The 23,940-nt window shown below is 51.2% G+C and overlaps 4 protein-coding genes across 4 annotated transcripts; 3 read left to right on the top strand and 1 right to left on the bottom strand.

Annotated features, from left to right (window-relative positions):
- Nucleotides 1–170: 170 nt before the first annotated feature.
- On the top strand, nucleotides 171–12,728 carry LOC6502211. The gene is made up of 2 exons (XM_001965987.4): nucleotides 171–308; nucleotides 9,392–12,728. The coding sequence occupies exon 2, from the start codon at nucleotides 9,411–9,413 to the stop codon at nucleotides 12,387–12,389; it is 2,979 nt and encodes a 992-aa protein (XP_001966023.1). The 5' UTR covers nucleotides 171–308; nucleotides 9,392–9,410; the 3' UTR covers nucleotides 12,390–12,728.
- On the top strand, nucleotides 838–9,034 carry LOC6502210 (WD repeat-containing protein 7). The gene is made up of 2 exons (XM_001965988.4): nucleotides 838–1,693; nucleotides 2,941–9,034. The coding sequence occupies exon 2, from the start codon at nucleotides 3,030–3,032 to the stop codon at nucleotides 7,623–7,625; it is 4,596 nt and encodes a 1,531-aa protein (XP_001966024.1). The 5' UTR covers nucleotides 838–1,693; nucleotides 2,941–3,029; the 3' UTR covers nucleotides 7,626–9,034.
- A 75-nt stretch (nucleotides 12,729–12,803) lies between the features above and the next one.
- Nucleotides 12,804–15,304, bottom strand: LOC6502227 (translation initiation factor eIF-2B subunit epsilon). Its single transcript, XM_001965986.4, has 6 exons — nucleotides 15,118–15,304; nucleotides 14,930–15,054; nucleotides 13,787–14,856; nucleotides 13,506–13,730; nucleotides 13,166–13,452; nucleotides 12,804–13,105 (listed from the first exon to the last, which is right to left on the bottom strand). Exons 1-6 carry the CDS (start codon nucleotides 15,208–15,210, stop codon nucleotides 12,881–12,883), a joined length of 2,025 nt encoding a protein of 674 aa, XP_001966022.1. The 5' UTR covers nucleotides 15,211–15,304; the 3' UTR covers nucleotides 12,804–12,880.
- Nucleotides 15,305–15,663: 359 nt separating this feature from the next.
- On the top strand, nucleotides 15,664–21,814 carry LOC6502212 (putative uncharacterized protein DDB_G0277255). Its single transcript, XM_001965985.4, has 10 exons — nucleotides 15,664–15,874; nucleotides 17,261–17,615; nucleotides 17,681–18,337; nucleotides 18,405–20,049; nucleotides 20,124–20,236; nucleotides 20,302–20,470; nucleotides 20,592–20,682; nucleotides 20,746–20,853; nucleotides 21,130–21,262; nucleotides 21,523–21,814. The coding sequence occupies exons 2-10, from the start codon at nucleotides 17,295–17,297 to the stop codon at nucleotides 21,544–21,546; spliced, it is 3,261 nt and encodes a 1,086-aa protein (XP_001966021.1). The 5' UTR covers nucleotides 15,664–15,874; nucleotides 17,261–17,294; the 3' UTR covers nucleotides 21,547–21,814.
- The last annotated feature ends 2,126 nt before the right edge of the window (nucleotides 21,815–23,940 follow it).

Here is a 23,940-nt window from a genome sequence, read left to right as displayed (position 1 = left end):
ACGATCTACGAAACCGTTAAAAATTCTCAATACTCTAAAAATCATATAAAATAAATTGAAAATAAGACAATAAATAAGATTTCATGCACTGGATATGGTAATTCAGTAAATGTAACCAGAAATAACCATCCGATTGTTGGTGGGGGTATTACGCGGCACGCGCGCCTTTTGTACGCCGCAGGGTGGCAACTCTGTTCTTGTGTTTCTTTGCTGGCCATTCAAAAGTGTGTGTTCAGTGTAAGTTGTGGGTACAAATTCAAAATAAACTGAGAATCAGGCCTCCAAAATTCCATAAACAGTTCAAAACGGTAAGTGAACCCCATCTAAATAATTATTATTTGCGGAGATCCACTGGGCGCGCCCCCAAAGTACAGTTTATGTCTTTCTGACTATTGCAAACAACGGAACGATCCACTTTCCTGCCCAAGGGTCGTCATAGCTTGCAGTTTGTCTCAAGAGCGAAGAAACCCATGTGGCAGGCCATTAACAGCAATGCAATTAAGTGCATCCCGTTTAGAATCCATATTAAGCTCCATAATTACTTCCTTTGGCCTAACGCATTTCGGTGGACGTTAGTGTCCGTTGGGGCGAAAAAGTAACAACATTGTGGAGTAGAGCATGTGGAGTTGATGCTGCCGATCGGTTTATCGTTCAAAAGCCCGCCCATCTAGCATAAGGATTAATCGGATATCATTAAGTAACGTATTTCCGGCCTACTAGATCAATATTTATGAAATAAGTAGCAATTTGGGGAAAAATATTAAATTTATAGGACAGGGTTGTCGCTGTTCGCACGGCAAATGGCCGCTCCGATATACGGCCACGGCAGCAGTGGCAATCCTGGCCACGGTCGAAACCTATCGAAAATTTTTTTTTTTTTAGCCCCACGGTCGATAAAACATTTTCCTGTGTGCCTCTCGTCGTGTACAAAATAAAAAAAAAATAAAAATAAAAATAAAAATAATATATACAAAAAAATATATAATAACCATCGGGTGTGTGTGGTAGAAGTGGTTTTAATTTTTTATCGTAACGAGTATGTGGAGTGCGCTGTGAATGGACACACGGAGGAGGATTTCGCCAAAGTTCTGGGCAAAATGGAAATATGCATAATACGAAAAAGTGGCCAGAAGCAGAACCAGCACCAGCACCACCACCAGCTACACCACCACCAGCACCAATACTAGTAGCAACAAAAACAATAGTAATAGAAACTAACCAAAAGCACCTGAGACACTCTCTCTGTGTGTGTGTGTGTGTGTTGTAATTGTTGGAAAAGCGTTCGTTCGTTCGTTCAGGGGGGTGGTGCCTGTGTGTGTGTGTAGAGAGCCATAGAGCCATAAATTAGAATCGGATACGGATTTCGATTTTGGATTCGACAGCAACGACATTGAAGTCCGCTACCCACAACTGCACAACTGCTGCTGCTGCTGCTGTTTCGGCACCTCCCACTCCCTCCCTACTGGAGAAGCAGCAATCTGGAAGCAATCAGCATGCCATCTACAACCACCACGGACCAGGATCAATAATACAGCCAATCTAACAGCCAACAACAATCAAAGACAATAAAAAATCCATAAGCGGCGGAGAATCCAACAAATTTGGACATCAAAAGGAGGAATCACGCGCCAGACCAGACCAGACCAGACCAGTCATCCAGACCAGCCAGTCGGCCCAATACGGCAGCAAACATGTTAGCTATTTTCTAAGTTATCTACAATTATAATACTGTTTGTCCCAGTATGCGTGCTTAGCTGGTACATAGGATATAGTATATAGTATATAGTATATAATATTATTAATATAAACAGTATGTCTGCTCGAATTGCGATGCCAAGTGGTCGCCCAGCCAATTGTCTCTCTGTCTGTCTGTCCCATTAATTGATCGTCTTTCAATTGGCGACAACTGGAAGAGTCGACTCTCTCCCCCGCATATATATATATTGGCTATATATTCCCCCTCCTCTCTAACCAGCCTAGCCTGGCCTGGTCGCATCTCCAAGGTCCGATCCGATCCGCTGTTTATTGTATGTTTATTGTATAACCCATTGCCTTCCCATGTTTATCTTTGGACATTCCAAAGTGGCTGTCTCGGAAAAAATAAAAAGGGGAGAAGGCAGGTATACCAAGTAGAGTTCTAGTGGGAGGCAGTACAGTGATAACTGCCAGGGAGGCAACTCTCTCCAGGCCAAAGATAAGAGCCAGTCGGAGCGACAAGTGTCACCTGTTAGAGGCGCCTTATCGGCCAAAGATTTACGGTCGCCTTCGATTTGGCGGGGTATCCAAACAAACTGAGAGTGAAAAACAGCGTGGAGAGGTTGGTCATTTCCTCAGAATAGTTGGGTTTTTGGAGGAGTACCTGGAGGGCTTCTAAGGTAGAGAGGTTGTGTCCTTAAACTGGTCCATAGATCGCTCCCTTTTCGTGGCAAAATGGTAACTATTCTGCTTCAGTTTATTAGATAACAGAGTTCTTATCTTGGGAGGAGATTCGAATGGCCTGGTTGGGCTGTTTTCCGGCGATTAGAGAATCAATCAGGCTGAGCAGGGGATTGAAATTGGGTTCCAATGGGGATTAGTTGGGGGAGGGATTAGTTGTGACTAGAAGGAGGAGGGTTTTCAGGGAATAGATCCTTAACTGAAGAGCTGGAGGAGGACTGGAGGAGTCAGAGAAGCTCTAGGCCTGGGAGTCAGACACTTCTAGATACTAGGACACTTGATATACCTTCCCAGATCCTTTAGGAGAGTAGCTTCAGAGCTGTCATTGGTAGGAAGAGCCAGAGAAGCTCTATGGCCCGCTCACCCGGTGTGAGTCACTCATTAGCAGCTCCCAGCTCCCAGCTCCCATTGTACCAAGCACGCACACGGGACAAGCACTTGTAGCCACGGTGGGCAGACTTCTCACTGAATAACCACTGAACCCCCAACCCCCCCTTCTTGCAGAGTCCTGAGAGCCGGCACGAGCAGCTGCAGGAGCTGCTGAACATCCCCCCCCAGTCCAGTGACCAGTCCACCGTTGGCCCGCGACCACCATGGTGAGTAACAACCTGGTGGTGCCGGTGGTGCTGTGGGGACCCACGGCGCCCACCCACTGCATATCGAGCGTGTTCCTCTCGGACGACCAGTGCACCCTGGTCACCGGCTGCTACGATGGCCAGATCTGCCTCTGGCAGGTGGAACCGACCACCCTGAAGATGTCTCCGAGGTGCCTCCTGGTGGGACACTCGGCGCCAGTACTGTGCCTGGTGAGGGCATCGCTGCTGCCGGAGAACAGCTTCCTGGTCAGCTCATCGGAGAACGGAGAGATGTGCACCTGGGACCTGACAGACGGCAAGTGCATGGAGGCGGTGAAGCTGCCCCAGGTCCACACCCAGATCCAGAGCTACCACACCGCCAACAGCGAGGATGTGCGCCTCTTCTGCATCGGCTACTATGCCGAGATCATGGTCATGGATCCGTTCAGCCTGGAGGTCATCTACGTGCTCAGCTCCAAGGTGAAACCGGACTGGATATCGGCCATTCATGTCCTGCGTCCGATGCGGCGCAAGGACGATGTGGTGCTGGCCATCACCACCACCGGCACCGTCAAGGTCTGGACGCTGACGGGCAACGAGAACAAGCACGCGGAGCCCATCTACGAGAACGAGTCGAAGGAGATCCGGTGTTTGAACGCCATCACGATGAACTGCTGTGCCCAGAACCAGAGGACCGTCCTCCTCGTCTGCACCAAATACTGGCAGATCTACGATGCCGGCGACTTCACCGTCCTCTGCTCCGTGATCGCTCCTGCCCGGGAGCGGTGGCAGGGCGGTGACTTCATCACCTCCGACCGGGTGATGCTATGGACCGATGAGGGCAAGGGTTATCTCTACAAGCTGCCCGCCAACTGCATTCCGGACAACAAGGAGTTCCACTCGAAGAGCGTCGTCCGCGACGCCCCCTATCTGTACTACATCCTGCAGCACGCCGGCGACAAGGTCCTCTCCTGTCCCCCGGCCATGAAGCTCCTCCAGGGCGCCGCCGGCCAGCACAATCTGTTGCGTGGCGACTCCGAGGGCTATATCTCGGTGTGGAATGTGCCGGAGGTGCCGCTGGACAACATCAGCATCCTGCAGGCCAAGCAGATGCCTCCGCGCGTCCTCAAGCCCCATGTCTGCACCTCGCTGGTGGAGGCCTGGTCGATTATGGATCCGCCACCAGTCGGTATACTGGACCAGCTGTCCCGGATCACAGAGTCACCCGTGAAGCTCACGTCGAGCATCTACCTGCCGCAGCAGAGCCGGCTGGTGATTGGACGGGAGGATGGGAGCATTGTGATCGTACCGGCCACCCAGACGGTGATGATGCAGCTGCTGGTGGGGATTAAGCAGAACTTCAGTGACTGGCCCTCGCACCAGATCCTGTACGGACATCGTGGGCGGGTCAACTGCCTGCTGTGCCCCTCGATGGTGCACTCGCGGTACGAGAAGTCCCACCTCCTGTCCGGCGGCATCGACTTTGCCGTCTGCCTGTGGGACCTCTACAGCGGCAGCCTGCTGCACCGCTTCTGCGTCCATGCCGGCGAGATTACCCAGCTGCTGGTGCCGCCCGAGAGCTGCAGCCCCCGCATCCTCAAGTGCATCTGCTCGGTGGCATCGGACCACTCTGTAACACTGGTCTCCCTCCAGGAGCGCAAGTGCGTCACCCTGGCCAGCCGTCACCTGTTCCCGGTGGTGACCATCAAGTGGCGTCCATTGGACGACTTCCTCATCGTGGGCTGTTCGGATGGCAGTGTCTATGTGTGGCAGATGGAGACGGGCCACCTGGACCGGGTCCTGCACGGCATGCTGGCCGAGGAGGTGCTCTCCGCCTGCGACGAGCAGGCCGAGGACGGCGGCTCTGCCGGTGGAGGCGGCGGAGGTGGATCCAATGGTGCCTCGGCCAGCGAAATGGGCATGGCCAATCCGGCGGTGCACTTCTTCCGCGGCCTCAAGTCCCGGAACATGAACGCCATCCGGCATGCCACCCAGCGCGGCATCAACCAGCTCCAGCAGCTCCAGGGCCACAACCAGGGCAACTTCGACTTCCTGATGAAGCATCGGAGCAATCCGCTGGTGATCCAGGGACTGCGCACCAACCCCAAGGACGCCGAGAGCCACATCCTGTTCTTCGACATCGAGGGATTGATCTTCGAGCTGCACAGCGAGGAGTACGCCCAGATGACGCCCGCCACCCTCGAGGCGCTGGGGGTGCACCTGAACAATCCCAAGGACGGCAAGTCGATGCACTTGGACGCCAGCAAGAAGATCGGCGACTTCTTTAGCAAGGTCAAGAACAAGGCGGTGGACGTGGAGAAGATCCTCAAGGACAAGGACAAGCACGGTCTCGTCCAGAAGTTCAAGGAGAAGACCGAGATCGTGGAGAAGAAGGTCCAGGCCAAGGTGGAGAGCCTCCAGAAGGCCGTCGAGACGCACGAGGAGCAACAGGACCTCAAGAGCAAGATCGCCTCCAAGATGGAGGTCACGCACGTGATGGAGGTGGCCCAGCTGCTCCTGTCGCTGCTCCATTCGTGGGGTCTGGATCCGCACCTGGACAAGATGTGCGAGACGCGGCTGGGACTGCTCCGTCCCATTGTGCCCATCTCGTACGGTGTCCTGTCCAAGGCCGGGTACATGTCCCTGCTGCTGCCGACGTGGCAGAACAACTACGCCATACCGCCGGGCATCCAGCTGCCCTCCAGCTCCAAGAAGCGGCCGCTGCCCGAGGAGCTGCAGCGACTGGAGCATCTGACCGCTGTGTTTACGTCGCGGCTGCACTGGGAACTGAGCACCACACTGACGACCAATCACATCCTGGCCCTGGTGGCCATGTCCAATACATTGCTCTCGATGAGCGCCGCCTCCTTCCTGCCGGACAGCGAGAAGCACAAGAAGTTGCAGAAGCTGGCCCAGCGCACCGACTCGACGCTGAGCAATGAGGAGGAGCGGGAGGAGCTGATGGCCCACCACGTCTCCCAGATCAAGCACGCCTGGAGCCTGCTGGCCACCCACCACTGCTTCCTGCTGCCGGACAAGATCGAGGCCCTCGAGCCGAAGAAGTTCAAGCGGCCCCAGGTGGAGATGATGGTCAAGCGCTGGCAGCACCACTGCATCGAGATCCGGGAGGCCGCCCAGCAGATCCTACTCGGCGAACTGACCCGGATGGGCAAGAAGGGCCGCAAGCAGCTGGTCGAGAGCTGGGCCCAGTACCTGCCCCTGTACACCCACACGGAGCCGATTGTGGGCGCCCAGCAGCAGCTGGCGCTGATCAGCCAGCCATCTGGCGGCGGATCCGGCGGTTCGGGCTCTGGCAATGGAGGAGGTGGAGGCAATTCCGGGGGCGTAGGCGGAAGCGGCGGTGGCGGCAACTCGGGCGTAGGCGGAGGCGGCGGTGGGAATGTGTCCGGGGACGCGCACCAGGACGAGGACTACGAGGAGGAGGAGGAGGAGATCATCCGGAAGCCGTCCAGCCTGTCGGAGCTGAAGCGGAAGCAGACCACTGCCGTGATACTCCTGGGAGTGATTGGCGCCGAGTTCGGGCAGGACATCTCGCAGGAGTCGCCCAACCACCGGGGCAGCATCAGTCTGGCCACAGGCGCCAGTCTGGCGGGCGGAGCCGGGGAGCGGCGCAAGTCCAGTGTGGTGGAGGGCTTCGGCATCGCCAACAACCTGGCCCGGCTAACCTCCATGGCCCTGGCCCACCTCCTCTATGCGCCGCCGTCGCCCAAGCTGCCCCAGTACACGCCGCTGCGTCGGGCGGCCATCGATCTGCTGGGACGTGGCTTCACCGTCTGGGAGCCGTACCTGGACGTGTCCAAGGTGCTGCTCGGCCTGCTGGAGATCTCGTGCGAGGGCAAGGCGGTGCCCAACCTGAACTACAAGCTGCCGCTGACACCGCAGGCGGATGCCTGTCGGACGGCCCGGCATGCCCTCCGGCTGATAGCCACCGCCCGGCCGGCGGCCTTCATCACGACGATGGCCAGGGAGGTGGCCCGCTACAATACGATGCAGCAGAACGCCCAGTCGATCAACACACCGCTTACCCAGTCGGTGCTGCACAAGGCCAAGGGCGAGATCCTGCAGTGCGTGGAGATGCTGATCGACAAGATGCAGTCGGAGATCGCCGGGCTGCTGGTGGAGGTGATGGACATCGCCCTCCACTGCGTGGATAGCAACGAGCTGAAGAGTCGCGGCCTCGCCGAGCTCTGCCCCTCGATCTGCAAGTTCAACCAGATATCGCACTGCGGCCAGACCAGGAGGATCGCCGTGGGGGCGAACAGCGGCAACCTGGCCATCTACGAGCTGAGGCAGAACAAGTGCCAGATGATACCGGCCCACACGCATCCGATCACCTCGCTGGCCTTCTCGCCGGACGGCAAGTACCTGGTCTCCTACTCGTGCGCCGAGAACCGTCTCTCCTTCTGGCAGACCTCCACCGGGATGTTCGGTCTGGGCCAGTCGCAGACCCGCTGCACCAAGGGCTACTCCACGGCCCCCATACCGGATGTCTCCCGTCTGAATCCGATGCGTCTGGCCAAGCTGGTGTGGATCAACAATCGGACAGTCACTTTGATGCTGGCCGATGGCTCCGAGACGCGGTTCAATGTCTAAAAAAAGAAAAAAGTGGGGGGGTAGACACTCAAATAGCATGTTATTAGGCAATCAGATCGGGCTTCAAAAGCTGCCGAGGATCGAAGGATGGATGGAGGACTACTCTGGAGGACAAAACAATAATTATTCAAAAATAAATGAATGAAACAAAGAGAAAAAGCTAAGAATTAAGAAACAAAATCTAAAACAATTTCAAAAGAGAAGAAAAACACACATTTTGTTATTTATTTATATATATATATATATCCGTGGATATACCCTAACCCGTATATGTATCTATCCCCCCCCCTAATCTGTATGTATTTTAATGTATTACACGATTTTAATATTATCCCCCCCCCCTACGCTTCTGCGCTTCTTCGTCCATTTTTAAAAATAATATTTTTCGAGTTTAGTGCAAGGTTTTACCCCCTTTTTTGTTCTAAACTCTAAACTCTAAACAGTAAACCGCAAAACCCCTTACATCCAAAAATATTAACAAAATAAACAATTAATCACAACCGAGAGATAAAAAAACAAAAACAATTAAAAAAAAAAACTATAGAAGAAAAAGTCAAAAAAAAGAAAAAACAAAGATTGAAAAGCTGTTATTATTATTACAAAAAAAGAGAGAAAACTATTATTATTACTATTGTATGCTACTATTATTATTGATATTTGTTATGCCTAATGTATTGTTATATATATATATATCTAAAGTTTCAACAAAAACAAAATGTATCGAGCCGAGTTACGAGAATTGCAAATTGAAAAAAAAAACACATGAGAACTAGAACTCCAAGCTAGAATATGAGAGTGTTTTTTTTTTGATTTTCTTAAATACTATTATTAATTATTGTAATTCCTACTTCTTACTCTTCTTTCGATGTAATATTTCTGCTTAAGAGTGTGTATAAAGTCTTTGTTGTTCTGTGAGAAAATTGTATAGGAAAATCTGTTTATAAAATACACAAAAAAAAAAAGAATAAAACACACTTTCGAAATAATTCATTTCCTGGGGGCCTGCACCCGTCAACTGTCAAGCCCAGAGAGTATAACTACTTATCCTATATATTATATACAAAAATACATATATACAATGTGTTAATGCAGAGGCATTTGGCATTATGTATATAGAGAAAAATACCTAACTGAATTATGAGAAATGAGAAATTTGCAATATGTGTTCGTTTATTAATGTATCTAATACACTATACAGACACACACTATACCCTCACAGGCAGATTTTGTGCTTAATTTCAATTACGAATTACGAAAACCAATATATATGTGAGATACATGCATACTTATATACGAGATCCTTCAATCAAAGTATTACACAACAAATAAATGAAACGATAACGAATCGAAGCAACTACAACAATTATGTACGGAGTATACAACAAATAAAGTCAACCAAACATGAGCAATTGATGGGGTTTTCCTTATTTTTCAGGGCTTCGGTTGACCAGCAAGGGCACACTGGCCGGCTAGTGTGGCCTTACCTGCTTGTGATTCATTTTTCGAGCAAAAAAGTCCAAAAAGGAAGGGCACACTGGTCGAATAGTGTGGCCTAACCAGCTTTTGATTCGTTTTTAGCCTCTTCATAAAGAAGAAAGGGCACACTAGTCAGCCAGTGTGACCTTACCATTGATCCTTTTCAAGCAGAGTTTTCAAGCAGTTTTCAAAATCCCCAAGTGGCGCCAAAAGTGGATCTCCTTTTTTTTTCATCTTTTGAATTTTTTAAAAAATCTTGTTTTTAAAATGATTTTATTTTGAACTTCCAGCACGCCCAGTGAGTAGAGAATGCCCGTCGCAGAAGTGCAGAAAAGCGGCCGGGGCAGGAAGCCGGCTAACTCGGTTACCGCTTCCACATCCGCCGCTGCCGCCAGGAGGCAGAAGGAAGCAGCTGCCGCTGCAGCCGCCGCCGCCTACGCCACTTTCAGCGAGGAGGAGGAACTGGAGGCGGAGGCGGCAAGGAGCGGCGGTCGGCCGATGGACCAGGACGACGACCACGATAACGACATGGAGGACGAGGGCATCGACGAGGAGGACGATCTGGGCGACGAGGAGGAGGAGGAGCCGGACAGCAATGAGACCAGCGATCCGGAGGAGCAGGTCGAGCCGCCGGCCTTCAGTCTGGCCACGTTGGGACTGCAGCGGGTGGGCACGGCGCCGCCGCCCAAGCCCAAGGTCCAGAAGGCGCCCATCCTGACGCTGAATGCCCGCGGCATGCCGGCCAGGATTCGGAAGAGGAATCGCCTCTTCTACGACGAGAACATCATCAACGACGACAAGCCGCTGCGGATGAGTTTGGCGCCCAAACGGATGCCCGGCAGGCCGCCCCTCTCCGCTGGCGGGGGCTCCGTCCACAAGACGCCGCTGACGCCCTCGAAGGTGCTGAAGAAGCGCAAGGGCGTCGTCTCCCGGTACATGCGCTCCAACGACCACGGCGACACCAATGCCATCATCAAGGAGCAGCAGCACCAGCAGCTGAAGAGCAAGAAGACACCCGGCAAGCACGGATCCGCCAGCAAATACCTCTCCGCCGGCAAGCTATCCGGCCAGGGTGGAATCAAGGGTCGCGGTAATCCCGGCAAGGGAACAGCAGCTGCTGCCGCGGCTATGGCTGCCGCGGAGGAGGCCGCCACCCAGGCGGAGGCCCAGGCGCTGGCCAACAAGCGGCTGGGCCAGTCGATTGGACTGCGGCTTAGGAATCTGCTGAAGCTGCCGAAGGCCCACAAGTGGGCTATTGCCGAGTGGTTCTACTCGTACATCGACAAGCCGCTTTTCGACTGCGGGGACGAGTTCATGAACCACGTCAACGAGCTGGCCCCCCGGCTGGGCACCCGGAAGCTCAACCGCCACGAGTGGGTGAGCATCAGGCGGCGGATGGGCAGGCCCCGGCGCTGCTCCGCCAACTTCTTCAATGAGGAGCGTAGGGAGCTGGACAGGAAGCGCCAGCTGATCCGTACGCTGCAGTCCCGCAAGCCGGGCGAGTTCAAGGACTCGGTACTGCTGTCGGATATGCCGGACAAGATACCGATGCCGCTACCGCTGGGCACCAAAGTGACGGCCCGGCTGCGTACTCCGCAGGACGGCATCTTCGCGGGCACGGTGGCCGCCTACGATTCGCTGAACGCCATGTACCGGGTGACCTTCGAACGGCCCGGACTTGGCACTCACGCCATACCGGACTACGAGATCGTGTCGGAGAACTTCCACGAGATGCTGCCGCTGCACAGCTTCACCAAGGACTTCCGGCCCAACCTGATGAGCATCTATCAGACCACCAACCTGGGCTATCCGTCCAACCTATCCAACAGCTATTTGGTCAAGAAGGAGAAGGGATCCGCCGGCCAGGGAGTGGGTGGACCGGGTGGAGGAGGAGGTGGTGGTGCGGCGGCGGCGGGCAATGGGTATGCGAGCCCACAAAAGCTGGCCACCAGCAATGCGGCGGCCAGGAACGCCCTGAGCATGAAACTGAACAAGAGCGATCCGCTGCTGGGGCAGGATTCCATCAGCGAGAGTCCCATCCGACAGCAACTGGCCCGGCACCATCACAACTACTCCAGCCAGCTGCTGGAGCATCTGGTGCATTTGGAGAAGCACATCCAGGTGAAGGCCGAGCGCATCCAGCGACTGAACAAGATGAACGCCACGGCGGAGCTGGCCATGGGCGAGATGATAAGCCAGGACGAGAACGGGGACCGGCATCGTCGCCAGATAGCCGACAACTTCCAGCGGCAGTATGCCTTCAATATCGTCTCCATCGAGCGCATCAACGGGGAGCTGATGTTCGAGCTGACCAAGGTCCAGGAGCTGTCCACCAGTCTCACCCGGAATCCCAATGTCCAGGCCATGATCTCGCCCACGTTCCTGCGGGAGGAGTGCCGCGCTAAGGCCGCCCACACGGTGGACGACATGAACAAGGGCCTGGTGAAGAATCCCCGGATGATAGCGCTCCTCAAAAACCTGACCACGCTGCTGATCGTTACCCAGAGCCTGGGCGGGGACTGTGACGCCGCGGAGGTCAACAAGGTGCTGGAGGGCTGCATCGAGGAGGTGCGCTCGAATCTCGTCACGATGGACAACAACGACGTGTTCCAGAAGAGCGTTCAGATGCGCCTCCAGTTCATCGCCATGGACGTCACCCGGAGCCTCGAGGAGCAGACCATCAGCCGCCTGGCGGAGGAGGCGCTGGAGGAGGACGCCGACGCCACTGCCGAGGGAGACGAGTCCCACAAGTCCGAGGACGATGGCCAGGATGGTGGATCGCCGAAGACCCCTGTTCGCAAGACCAAGGCGAAGGATCCGAAGGGCCAGAAATCGCCGAAACCGTCGAAGGTGCAGAAACTGCTGCAGTCCCAGGACGAGGACGAGGACGAGGACGACGAGAAGGAGAAGGAGAAGGAGAGCAGTCCCAAGAGCTTGAAGCCCGTTGGCGAGTCCACTCCGGTTAAGAATCAGGCCATGGACACGGAGGACGAGGAGAAGCTGGACGGCGACAAGGAGCTGCAGGATCTGCACGATCTGCAGGAGCACACCGAGGAGGAGATCGACACTGAGGAGCATCACCTGGAGCCGGAGGAGGATGAGGCCCGATCTCCCAACCAGGCCACCGACGACACTCAGATCACCATCGAATCGATGAAGGAGTCGGACGAGGAGTTCCACACGGAGGAAGAGGAGGTGGAGGAGGAGGAGGAGGAGGAGATGATCGGCCTGGAGCAGCTGAAGACGGACGACGAGGACATGGAGGAGGAGTTTCTCTACGAAAAGTAGCCGGCGCTGCATCTATTTTTTATTAATTTTTTTTTATTTAGTTGCTTTTTTTATGTAAGAAGAAGTGTATGGAGGAGGAGGAGGAGGAGGAGGAGGAGTAGGGACACGAGTACCAAGTGTAAGTAAAAAGTTGTACCACACTCGTTGCAATAAAGCGTGTAACCAAGTAGCCAAGTCTTTGATTGTTGTCCTGCCCCGATCCTGATCCTGATCCTGGTCCCGATCCTTCGGGATAGCCTAGAATAAATTGTACCACGAAGAGTACCACGATCTGTAATCCAATATATAGAACCTAAACGAAAGTCTTTAAATAAATGCAATAAAGTATATAGTAACCAGGTCCTGGTGGCATGTCCTTTTTCTGGTCAGGATCATGGGAGGCCATGGCTACCAGCTCTTCTGGTCTTTCATGTTTCAGTTTCTCTTTTTTTTTTTTATTAATTATCCTCGGAAAAGTATTTGTATCAAAAGGCTAGGTCCTTAGGCTTGGCCTAATCCTCATCTTCGTCATCCTCATCGTCGTCATCCTTTTCGCTGGACTGGTCCAGCCACTCCACGAGCTTGGCCAGCCTCTGGCGCAGGTGGCCGTGCTCCTGCTCCTCCAGCTGGCCGTACCACGTCTGGATGGCATCCTCCGAGACAAAGTCCTTGACGTAGAGGTAGTGAACCACTTGGGAGATCTTCTCCCGCACCAAGGGATTCTCCTCGCAGACATCCTAGCCAGAAGAGATAGAAAGTTTTAAGAGAGAATACATGGAATACTTGGGTTAGCTAACCTCCAAGGCCTTGAGGCAGTCCAGCATGGCGTCCTCGGTCTTGATGTAGTTGGACACCACTGGTCCCAGCTGCTTGAAGGCGGCGTTGAAGGCCACCAGGACATTGTTATTGGCCGGCTCCACTATGGTCTGCATGCCGAAAATGGCCTTCACCACGTTGAAGTTGACCTCCTTGAGGGACATGTTGTAGGCGTAGCGCGAGGAGTTGATCTCGAGGATGAGGAAGTCCGGATTCGACTTCTCCCGGAAGCCACGGGTCAGCGAATCGATCACCTCGCCCAGGAATACTAGAATGGGAAGGGGATTAGATGGAATTCCAGGGTGATCTCCAGTCACATACTGTTGGTGTCGTCCGCCAGAGGCGTCACGGCCCGCGAGGCATCATCGTCGTCGTCGCTCAGGTCGCTGCAGTAGCTGATCTCATCCAGAAGCGCCAGCCGATCGCCCATTTTGGGAATACTCAGCATTTGCTGCGGCAGGAAGTCCTCGCCGTCGGAGTCCTCGGGATCTCCGGTGGTCAGGTCGCTGATGATGAAGGCCTTCGGTCCCAGGGACTCCAATTCCACTGGAAGCAGATACAGTTCTAGTAGAAGCCTTACTCTCAGTCGTAAGAATACTCACGCTCTCCGCCCTCGAGCTCGTCGATCTTTTGGGTGCTGGGAGTGCTGGTTACCAGGGTGCCGGTTAGCTTCGTCTTGGCCGGTAGCTCGCTCGCGGCGCCCAGCACACAGCCACCGCTCACCTCGCAGTCTTCGTTGACGGTGGCGCCCGCACCCACCACACAATGCTCCAGGCGGCAGTTGTCCTTGACGGTGACATCGGCCATCAGGAATACGTTGTTCAGGCGGCAGTTCTTCCCAATCCTGCAGTTGGCTCCGATCACACTGTCGCTGATGACTGCGCCCGAGTCCACGTGGCTGCCGGCCTGGATGACCACGTTCTCCTGCAGCGCCACCTTCGAGACGAACGCCTCGTGGCTCTTGTAGATGTTGTCCTTGTGGAAGACGTACTGCTGCTGCAGCTTGTAGACGCCCATGTCCGGCACCAGGGGATATGCCCAGCGGTTGATGATGTCCCGGGAGACGAGCTGATAGGCCGGCCAGTTGTTGACCCTATGGGCGTATTGGGTGTCCGGCAGCAGGGCCACGTATATCCGGCTGTCCAGCAGCTCCTCGTTGATCAGCAGGCCGCGGACGAAGTCGTCGCGCGTCTGGAAGTCAAAGTTGTCGCTAAACAGGGACAGCATGGACGGGGAGCCGATGGCGATCTGGGGGTCCAGTAGGTTATGATGCAGGGCCACGCACGAGTTGCCCAGAAAGACGTCCAGGGGTATCTGGTAGCGCGACTCCTTCTGGTGCGTCCTCAGGCGCTGGTGGTAGTGCAGCCGGTCGTTGCGCCTGTCCACGGCGATGAGGACCTCGTTGCCGGTGCGGACGTTGTTCGAGCACTCCTTGAACACCAGAGTGGCAGCCGTGCCTTTGTCGAACTTGGCCTGCCGCTTGTGCTGCTCCAGGACCGGGCGCAGATCCGCATTGGTGACAGTGTCGGCGCCCAGCAGTATGAAGTTGCCACGGATCAGTGCCTTGGCGTCCAAATCCCGCATGGCATCGCCGAAGCAGCGGCACCCCTCGCCGCCAATCACATGGACGGTCATCTTGAAGGACCAGGAGGCGTACGTGGCAATGCCGGCCCTGTGAAATGAAATCAAAACATAATTAATCTCAGAATTGCATCATCCTTAGTGTCTGGAGGAGTTCATCGTACTTGATGTGGTCCCGAATGTCCTGCAGGTAGAGGCTGGCGTACACGAAGACCTCCTCCACGCCGCTACGGTTCAGGGCGATCAGTGCATAGTCTAGCATCTTCACGTTGACCAGCGGGAGCAGTGCCTGTCGAGAAACCGGGAAAAGCTATAGCTCACAGAAATCACAGGCCTCTTGAGGTCTACCCACCGTGGAGCCCTCGTCCGAGAGCGGCTTGAAGTTCCACACATTGTTGTCGGCTATGAGGATCGCCTGCACTATTTCTTTCTCGAATTGGGCCATATTATCGGGCTTATATTTGTGGAACAAAATAAAACCCTCGGCTAAGGTGTTTGCCACACGTTAAGGTTTAATCGAAAGTGCCATCTCTAATCCAAGTGACAGCTGATGATAAGCGCTGCCAACTCTGTTTGTTATTTTTCAGTGTTCGTAAACAGAAATTGATATCCTTTTGAATTAACTTGCCAAGTTTAAAATTTACTGATTAAATCGCTGCAATAAGGCATAACATTTTTGTAGATTAAATATTGAGTGAATTTAATAAGATTATTGTTCTTTTATTGCTTATTATCTAAAAATAAAGTCATAAAAACTTGATGATAGTTTAAAATACGTCAGGGTTGTATCCTATCGTTGTTAATCTCGATTTGTAGAACTATAACCATTTCGCCCCAATAGTTGCAGTTGCATCCGTGTTGCAAGCTCCAAAAAGCAGTGTTGCAAAGCCTCGGAGACCTTAGTCGGCCGAAACTGAAAGGTTACTTTAGCGCCCGGCCACACTGGTCGGGTTTTGGACGGGAATCGGAATCGGGAATTATGCTGAAATGCTAAAACTGAATTTGATGTCGAAAATGCAGTCGAACTGCAATATGTGCTGGTCAACAAAAAGCGAGGAGTAAACAATCTCAAGTATCGGAAACGGAAGGAAAAGATAAAGAGGCAGCAGGCAAGTGCAGTTAACAAAAAAAAAAAATAATAAAAATATAATTGTAATGCACTCGTGTTTGGTGTGTGCGTTTCATTGCGAGTGTATGTGTGACTGTGTGTGTGTGTGTGTGTGTGTGTGTGTCCGCGAGAGGCAGGAGAGCATAATTAAATTAAGCAAAGGTGTTACGTGCCCCACGAGTGTGTGAGTGGGTGCGTAGGTGTCGTGGCTCTCTTTCTGCCTGCATCCTCTCCCTAGATGTGTGTGTCTGTGTGTGTGTGGTCGAGTTGTGTATATACAGAAGGGAAGAATTCTAATAAGAATCCCAGGCTACAACCGAGTGACAAAATCCTAACCAGACTTTTCGGCCAAGAATCCGAAAAGGAATTTCTGTTATCGCTGCACTAGTATCTTCCCTCTCGCTTGCTCATTCTTTCTTCGGCCTACCGTCCTGCCGTCCTGCCGCCCTCTGTCTGCTTCGGCCCCCTCTCTTGCTCTCATGCTCTCTCACTCCCACTCTCTCTCTCTCTTTGCCTTGCACTCTCTTTTCCCATGTAAAGTCCCGCTATCAGTTAAAAATACTAGCAAACGTCGTACTACGAAAACGACGACGCATGACGTTTGAAGTGAGAAGGGGGGGATGGGGGGCCTGGATGGGTGGTAAGTGGGCGGTGGGTGGTGGGTGGTACAGCGTTGCTTTTCCGGCTACTCCTTTCGACTTGATTCTCCGCCAAGTGGGCGTGTATGTGTGTACTAGCGGTACTTTCCAGGCTCTCCTCCAGGCACAAAAAAAAATTCTTAACTTAAATCTTAATTACTAATCTTTAATTTTTAATTCTTAAATATAAAAAATAAAATGAAAAATAAAATAAGGATAAAAAATAAAATCAAAAAAACTGAAAGAAAATCTCTTCGTCTGCCTTTTGGCTTCAATTTCTGCGCACAAGCACGAGTGGGGGGCGGTTTAGCCGGAGGGGTGGCGGGAGGGGGGAGGCGGTACGTGATTGCTGTAGGGGGAGGTATGTAGGTGTAGGTGCTGGGGGGCAGGTGCTGTGGGCGGGCCGGCGGGCGGCGGGCGGACAGGACGAAAAACGGCGCACGCAACTGTCATTGACCTTCAATTGCATTCGTTGCAAGCTGCAGCCGCCGCACCCAAAGGTCATAGGTTGGGATGTGTGTCATCCAATTAATCAAAATTCACTTCCAACCAACAGTTTTAATTAGAAATCAAGAAATAAATCTTAAAATCCGAACAAATTGAATCAAAGACACCTAAACTTGAAAAAACAAAAAAGAAAAGGTAGAAAATTAATAAAGAAACTTGAAAAAAAAGTGAAATAAAGTAAAAAGTTAACCTTATTCTTAATTATTAATTAATTAATTAATAAATTATTTTTTTTTTTTTAGGCGTTGCCTCTCACCTGACACTCTTGCCCCGAAAATGGAATCGTCCATTAAGCTTAAGGACAGCAACTCCAATTGCAACTCGAATTCCAATGGCAATGTGGGCGGAGGAGGAGGAGGAGGAGGAGGAGGAGGAGGAGGAGCCGGTGGCGGCGGCGGCGTCTGTGTCTCGAGCATCTGCAGCAGCGACAGCTTCAGCATCATGCCACCACCCCACCACGAACTGGTCAGCGCCAACAGCATCGAGCTGAATGCCGCCGCCTCCCTCAGCGACGACAGTGGAGTCCCCCTGACCACCAACAGCTCCATATCCAGCGGCGACTCCTACCGCCTCGGCATGTGCAAGTTTGAAATCGAGGTAAGGACTTCAGGACTCTATATTCTGATCCTTTTTTAACTAAAAACCCACCCACTTCCTGGCAGATGGTGGAGAGCGATGGCGAGGTGTCGCAGTTCGACTCCCTTGACAACTGCTCGGAGGGCGGGATGAGCGCCGAGAACTTCAACACCTTGAAGAAGGGTCCACTGGCGCCGATTGATCCGCCGCCGGAGTTCCAGGACTCGCCGCAGACCACCCTGGTGCGCTCCATCTCCAAGAACATTGTGAACAGCCTGCGTCGCTGGACCTCCTCACAGTCCTCGTTCGAGCACCTCAAGGACGATGCTGCCACCATGGTGAATGGCCTGGCCACCGTGTCCGCCCTGCCGGAGGAGCCACATTCCCATTCGCATCCACCCAACTCGGAGTTGGTACTGCTGCTGGCCAAGACGGCAGCCGAGTCGCAGCTGGATGCTTTGGATGGCCAGGCACTGGGCCAGCTGAGTCTCAAGGACTCGTATGCGATCAACAAGCATCTCTACTCCAGCGACTCGATCCTGAACAGTCACACGGACAACATCTACGACGAGCCGAACAACATTGTTAGCAGCTCCCTGGGCAACAGTGTGGACATTCTCGAGGAGGAGCAGTCGGAGGCCAGCAGTTGTTCGCCTCTGCCATCGCCACCGCCACCGGTGTCCATTGTGAAGATCAAGCAGACCTTGTGTCCCTACTACCAGGATCATACGCGATATTTCAAGGTAGGTTTCTAGGAAGGATTACCTGTCTTGTACTTTAAACTCACATAAGAAACTCACCTCCTTCCAGGCCATACCCACGGAACAGGACAGCATAGCCAGTGCCAAGGCAGCGGCCGCCCAGCAGAGATTCAACAGCGCCGGCCTGTCGGAGATCCACGACTATGACCTGTACTATGGAGCGCGTCGCCAGCCGGTGGACAACAGCAGCCTGCAGCGTCGCCAGGCCTCGTTGTACAGCCCCCTGGGCGGTCACACCAGCCACTGTCACTACCACAATCACGGTCATGGTAGCCACCACCACCACCACCATCACCATCATCACCACCACCAGCCGGGCTACGGCTACAGTCACGGTCATGGCCAGAGGCCCAATTCGAGGAACTCGCTCAACAGCCGGCTGAGCAGTTCGCACAACTCGCTGAACGTCTCGTCGGCCAACAAGCCGGACGACTCCATATTCATCACCCAGGCCATGTCGCACGATGCCCTGTTCACGCGCGAAATCTCTGACTTCTACAACGTGCCCATCGACTCGGACATCTATGCCTTTCCCGTGGACATGATCGAGCAGCAGCAGCAGCAGCAGCAGCAGTTGGAGCAGGAGCAGCAGAAGCAGAAGCAACAGCAGAAGAGCTCTGGATCCACGTACCACAAGGCGAGCCGAAGGAATAAGAGGAACAAACGCAAGCAGCGATATGGTGGCTCCGGCACCAGTGCGGGCACGGAGACAAGTGACGGAGAGCCTGAGAAGGGTGGTGGTGGTGGCAAGTCGCATGGCGGCGGCGGCAAGTACCGCACTCCAGTGGGCCATGTTGGGGAGCCGTCGGAGCCGCTGCACATGACCCTGGACGAGGTGAAGCAGTTCTATCACACCCTGTACTCGGATGCCGGCGGCAAGACGGGCCACAAGCCGATGGTGAAGTCGAGCAACGAGACTATATGGAGTGTGTCCACCAACACCACCACCACAACGGCCCGGACGCGCAGCAGTGTGGCCATAACCCGTGCCTCCAGCGGAGCTGGTGGCGGCGGGCCGGCTGGAGGAGCTGGTGGAGCTAGCAGTGATGGCGGCTCCAGTGGCAACAAGTATCTCAGCAAGCAGAACAAGCACAATCTGGACAACGACAAGTTAAACAACAACAATAACAACAACAATAATCTGCAACAGTCGCAGCAGCAGCAATCGCAACAGCAGCAGCAGCAGCAACTGCAAGATAAACCACCAACGGAGCAGCACCACCATAACCACCACCACCACCACCTGACCAACAACAAGCACGTCCTGCACACGGAAAAGAAGTCACAGTTCACGCTGAACCTGAAGCAGCGGTTCTGCAGCATCTTTCGCTTCCGTCGGAGCAATCACAGTCGCTGCCGCAACTCGGTGGCCAACCGGGCCGGTACAATAGCCAATAGCGCCAATTGTGGTGGCGGCAACAACGGTGGCTCCGCCAATGTCCCCCTCATACCGACAGTGGCCGCCTCCAGTGCGGTCATTACCACGGCGCCCGGTATTGCCGGCGGACAGACGCAACTGGTCACGGAACTGAAGGATGTTGGCGGTGTTGCTGGTGGACCGGGATGTGCTGCCGGACCGGGCGGTGTTGCAGGAGGTGGAGGAGGAGTTCTTATCACGGCGGAGGCCGACGAAACGAATGCCGATTTGCGCAAAAAGTTTCAGTCCCGTGCCCTGCCACCACTACCAAAGAAGGGTAGGGTTTTGTTTTTTTTTATTGAAAATAAAGTGTTAAGATCCTTTTAATCTCTAATCCTTGAATCCCCACAGCTGCAGCCTATGCCATTGAATCTGTTGAACCGGAGCCGGAGGAGCAGAAGAAGAACGTGGCCCAGGAGCCGCGGGCACTGCAATTTACATCCAGTATTGAGAAGGTCAAGGACGTAAGTCTCCACAGAACTTACCCCTGTTATCCTTCCAGTTATATACCTTCTTCCTGATTATATAGTACGGCTGGTACTGGGGTCCTTTGTCCAGCGAAGCGGCCGAGAAGGTACTCTCTAGCGAGCCGGATGGATCCTTCATTGTCCGCGACAGCTCCGATGATCACTACATCTTCTCGCTGAGCTTCAAGCTGAATAACTGCGTCCGCCACGTTCGCATCGAGCAGGATCAGGGTGAGTAGGGGACTGGGATTCAAATATACTACCTGTTCCCTCTGCCCATTAGGAATAAAATGATATAATCTTTATTTTTGGTATAGTAAGCCATTAATATGTGATATGTTTTTGCTTTCAGGCACCTTCTCCTTCGGTTCTTATGCCAAGTTCAAGTCCCAGACCATCACCGAGTTCATCGAGAAGGCAGTGGAGCATTCGCGCAGCGGCAGGTGAGACAGGAAGGCCATATATCCTTAAAATGCAACATCGTAATCCGTAATGTTCTATTTCAGGTATCTTTTCTTCCTGCATCGCCGGCCGGAGCACGGCCCAATGCGGGTGCAGTTAACCAATCCAGTATCTAGATTTAAGCATGTACAAAGCTTGCAGCACATGTGCAGGTACTTTCCACTACTTTCTAGTCTTCTTTTGGGCCTGCTCCTCCAATTTCCTTTCGAGATCCCGTCTCTCTCGGCGCTGTTGTTTGGCCTTCCGTTTCCGGCTGTATGGCACCCGATCTCGTTTGGGTTCCGGCCGTGATGGTCGGGGAGCTGGGCATCTAAACCGGAGATAGGCTCGAAACAGGGCCATTATTGCTTTTCCACCCATCTTTTTTTTGTTTTTTTTTTTATATTTTAAGTATTTTTTTTACATTTTTTGTGGCCTACTATTTTCAGATTTGTTATACTAAAGGCGGTTATACGAAAGGATCTAATACAGACATTGCCATTACCGAGAAGACTTCTAGACTATCTTAACTATAAGCACTGCTATTCCGAGCAGGTGGAGAGCGACAGTTCCCATTCGCAGGTATGTTTTTTGTTCAGCGAGTGGCGCTGTCGTGTAGTGTACTGCTTTACTCGCTGGAAGACAGTGGCGAGTAACAAACACTAACTAGCTGGAAGAGAGTGACGACTAGTTGCTAGTTATTTATAAGCAATAAAGTATGAATAGTTCTGGTTAGTAATTAGTAACTACTCGTTAGTCTCTTCCGGCGAGTACTTCTCACTCTTCACTCGTTAAAACAAATTAATTTATGAATAATATAATAATTTTGTTTTCCCTTTAAGATCTCTGGCGATGGAACGATGTAAGGAAGTGGAGGAAAACGGGATAACGAACGAATCGCTTGTGACAACAAAAAACGTAAACGAAAGCAACAGAAATTATTACCTTAAATAAGTAGTAGAATTTAACGAAACAAGAACATTAAGAGAACATTAAGAAAAAACAAAACGTAGGGCAAGGCAAGAAAATTCAAAACTCTGTTCATTGATCATTTTTTTGTACTCGGTGCTATACTATAAATAATAACTATTTAATGAAACGAATGAAAAAAAAAAAACAACAACAACAACAAAACACACACACACCAAGAAACGACGAAGAAAATGAAATACAATTATTATTAAAAAAAGAAACAGAATTAATTATGCAAGTAGTCAAGTAAAAAAAAAAAACAGAAATTGTACATAAATATGTTTGAGAAGCCAACCAACCATTATCCCAAAAAAACCTTAAAATCCCCCTCTTAAAGAACCCCTTTTGGGCACGAACCAGAAGGAGAAGGATATATACACAACGAGAAAGAGATAGAGAGAGAGAGAGAGATAGAAAGAGAGATAGACAAAATGTGTTTTTTGTAAGCCAATTAATTAATTTTATGCTTGCCTTTTAGCTGTGATTTATGTAAGGTGTCGACTGTTGATTGATGCTGCAATTTGCAATTTGATATTTGATAGATTAATCAAACACGCACTATATAGTTGGGGTTATTTTATGTACAACCACACACACACCACCCATATGCACCTGTGCGCGATCAGAGGAACCGCGATCTGATCTCCTTGATCTGGTTTCCAAACAATTTTTCTGCTCAAAACCGTCGTGCCCAAAAGGTCCTTAATCATTTTTTCTCCTTTTATGTCATTTAATTAATTAATTAATTCCAATTTCAAACGCCAAGGACAAAAAATAAACATAATAAAATTATACAAAACAAAAAGAAAAAAAAGAATACAAAAGAAACAATATGAAATAAGTAAATACACTGAGAGAAAAAGAAAGCAATAACAGAATAAGAATGGGAAACCAACAATCAATAATTGTAATTTATAGATTTAATTTCAATTGTTAACTAATTTTTGTTTGGCTTTGTTATTATTGTTTTAAGCTCAACATTGAATATTATTATTTTATGATTTTTTTTTTTATCATTTACAATTTGATTTTGTTTTTTGATTTGTAATTTATTTGATTATGTAAAATAACGTATACGATGTAAGTGAAAAACAAAAAAAAAAAAAAAAGAAACAAAAACCCCTCCAATCCAAGCCAAATTGGACTCCGTTCCGGATCCAAATCCTAATCCTCCTGAAACCTCCTTTGGCTCCACCGCCTCTCAGGCCGGAGGGCGCAACGAAACGAAACATTAAACAAACAATATTTGTCTATGAAAATTATAATAAACAATTGACGATAGAAAACAAAACAAAACGTATTGAAGAAGAAAGTAAAGTGGGAAGCGGGGCAGAGGACAAACGGAGAGAGGTCACAGCAAACGAGAAAGAGGAGCGAAGCGAACAGAAAACAGAAAAGAAACCAACAAAGGCAATATAAACAAATTTTTAATAATAAAAATTAAACAATGAACTTTTGGCATGGCTTGTACTTTATTTTTAAGGTTGCAGGTTCACATTCCAGTACAATATTCAGCATTCGGAAAAAGGATACCATTTACAAGTCCTTTGATCCTTACAAAAGATAGATACCTTGAGAGATATTCGTAAAATAGTGAGGGGCAAACGCTGGAGGCACTTTTCCAAGGGGTACATTCATGATTTTGTGCCAAAAATGGGGCCAAAATTTTATTTTGAGAATTTGAAGGATATTTCGATGCAGATCGACGGGGATTAGTGCCCTGATTCACAAATGGTATCCCTTTTCCTGATCGGATTCGAAATGGTTGAGATATTCACAAAAAAGTGGGGGAAAAGCGTTGGAGGCACTTTTCCAAGGGGTACACTCATGATTTTGGGCCAAAAATGAGGCCAACATTTTATTTTGAGAAATTTAAGGATATTTCGATGCAGTTCGACGGGGACTTTTTCCCTGATTCACAAATGGTATCCCTTTTCCGGATCGGATTCGAAATGGTTGAGATATTCACAAAAAAGTGTGGGGAAAGCGTTGGAGGCACTTTTCCAAGGGGTACACTCATGATTTTGGGCCAAAAATGAGGCCAAAATTTTATTTTGAGAATTTGAAGGATATTTTGATGCAGATCGACGGGGATTAGTTCCCTGATTCACAAATGGTATCCCTTTTCCGGATCCAATTCGAAATGGTTGAGATATTCACAAACAAGTGGGGGGAAAGTGTTGAAGGCACTTTTCCAAGGGGTACACTCATAATTTTGGGCCAAAAATGAGGCCAAAATTTTATTTTGAGAATTTGAAGGATATTTTGATGCAGATCGACGGGGATTA

The sequence above is a fragment of the Drosophila ananassae genome, chromosome XL, assembly GCF_017639315.1.
Source record: "Drosophila ananassae strain 14024-0371.13 chromosome XL, ASM1763931v2, whole genome shotgun sequence".
Classification (NCBI taxonomy): Eukaryota; Metazoa; Arthropoda; class Insecta; order Diptera; family Drosophilidae; genus Drosophila; species Drosophila ananassae.
The sequence above is the reverse complement of the archived record's forward strand: the minus strand, read 5'-3'. Positions and strand labels throughout refer to the sequence as shown.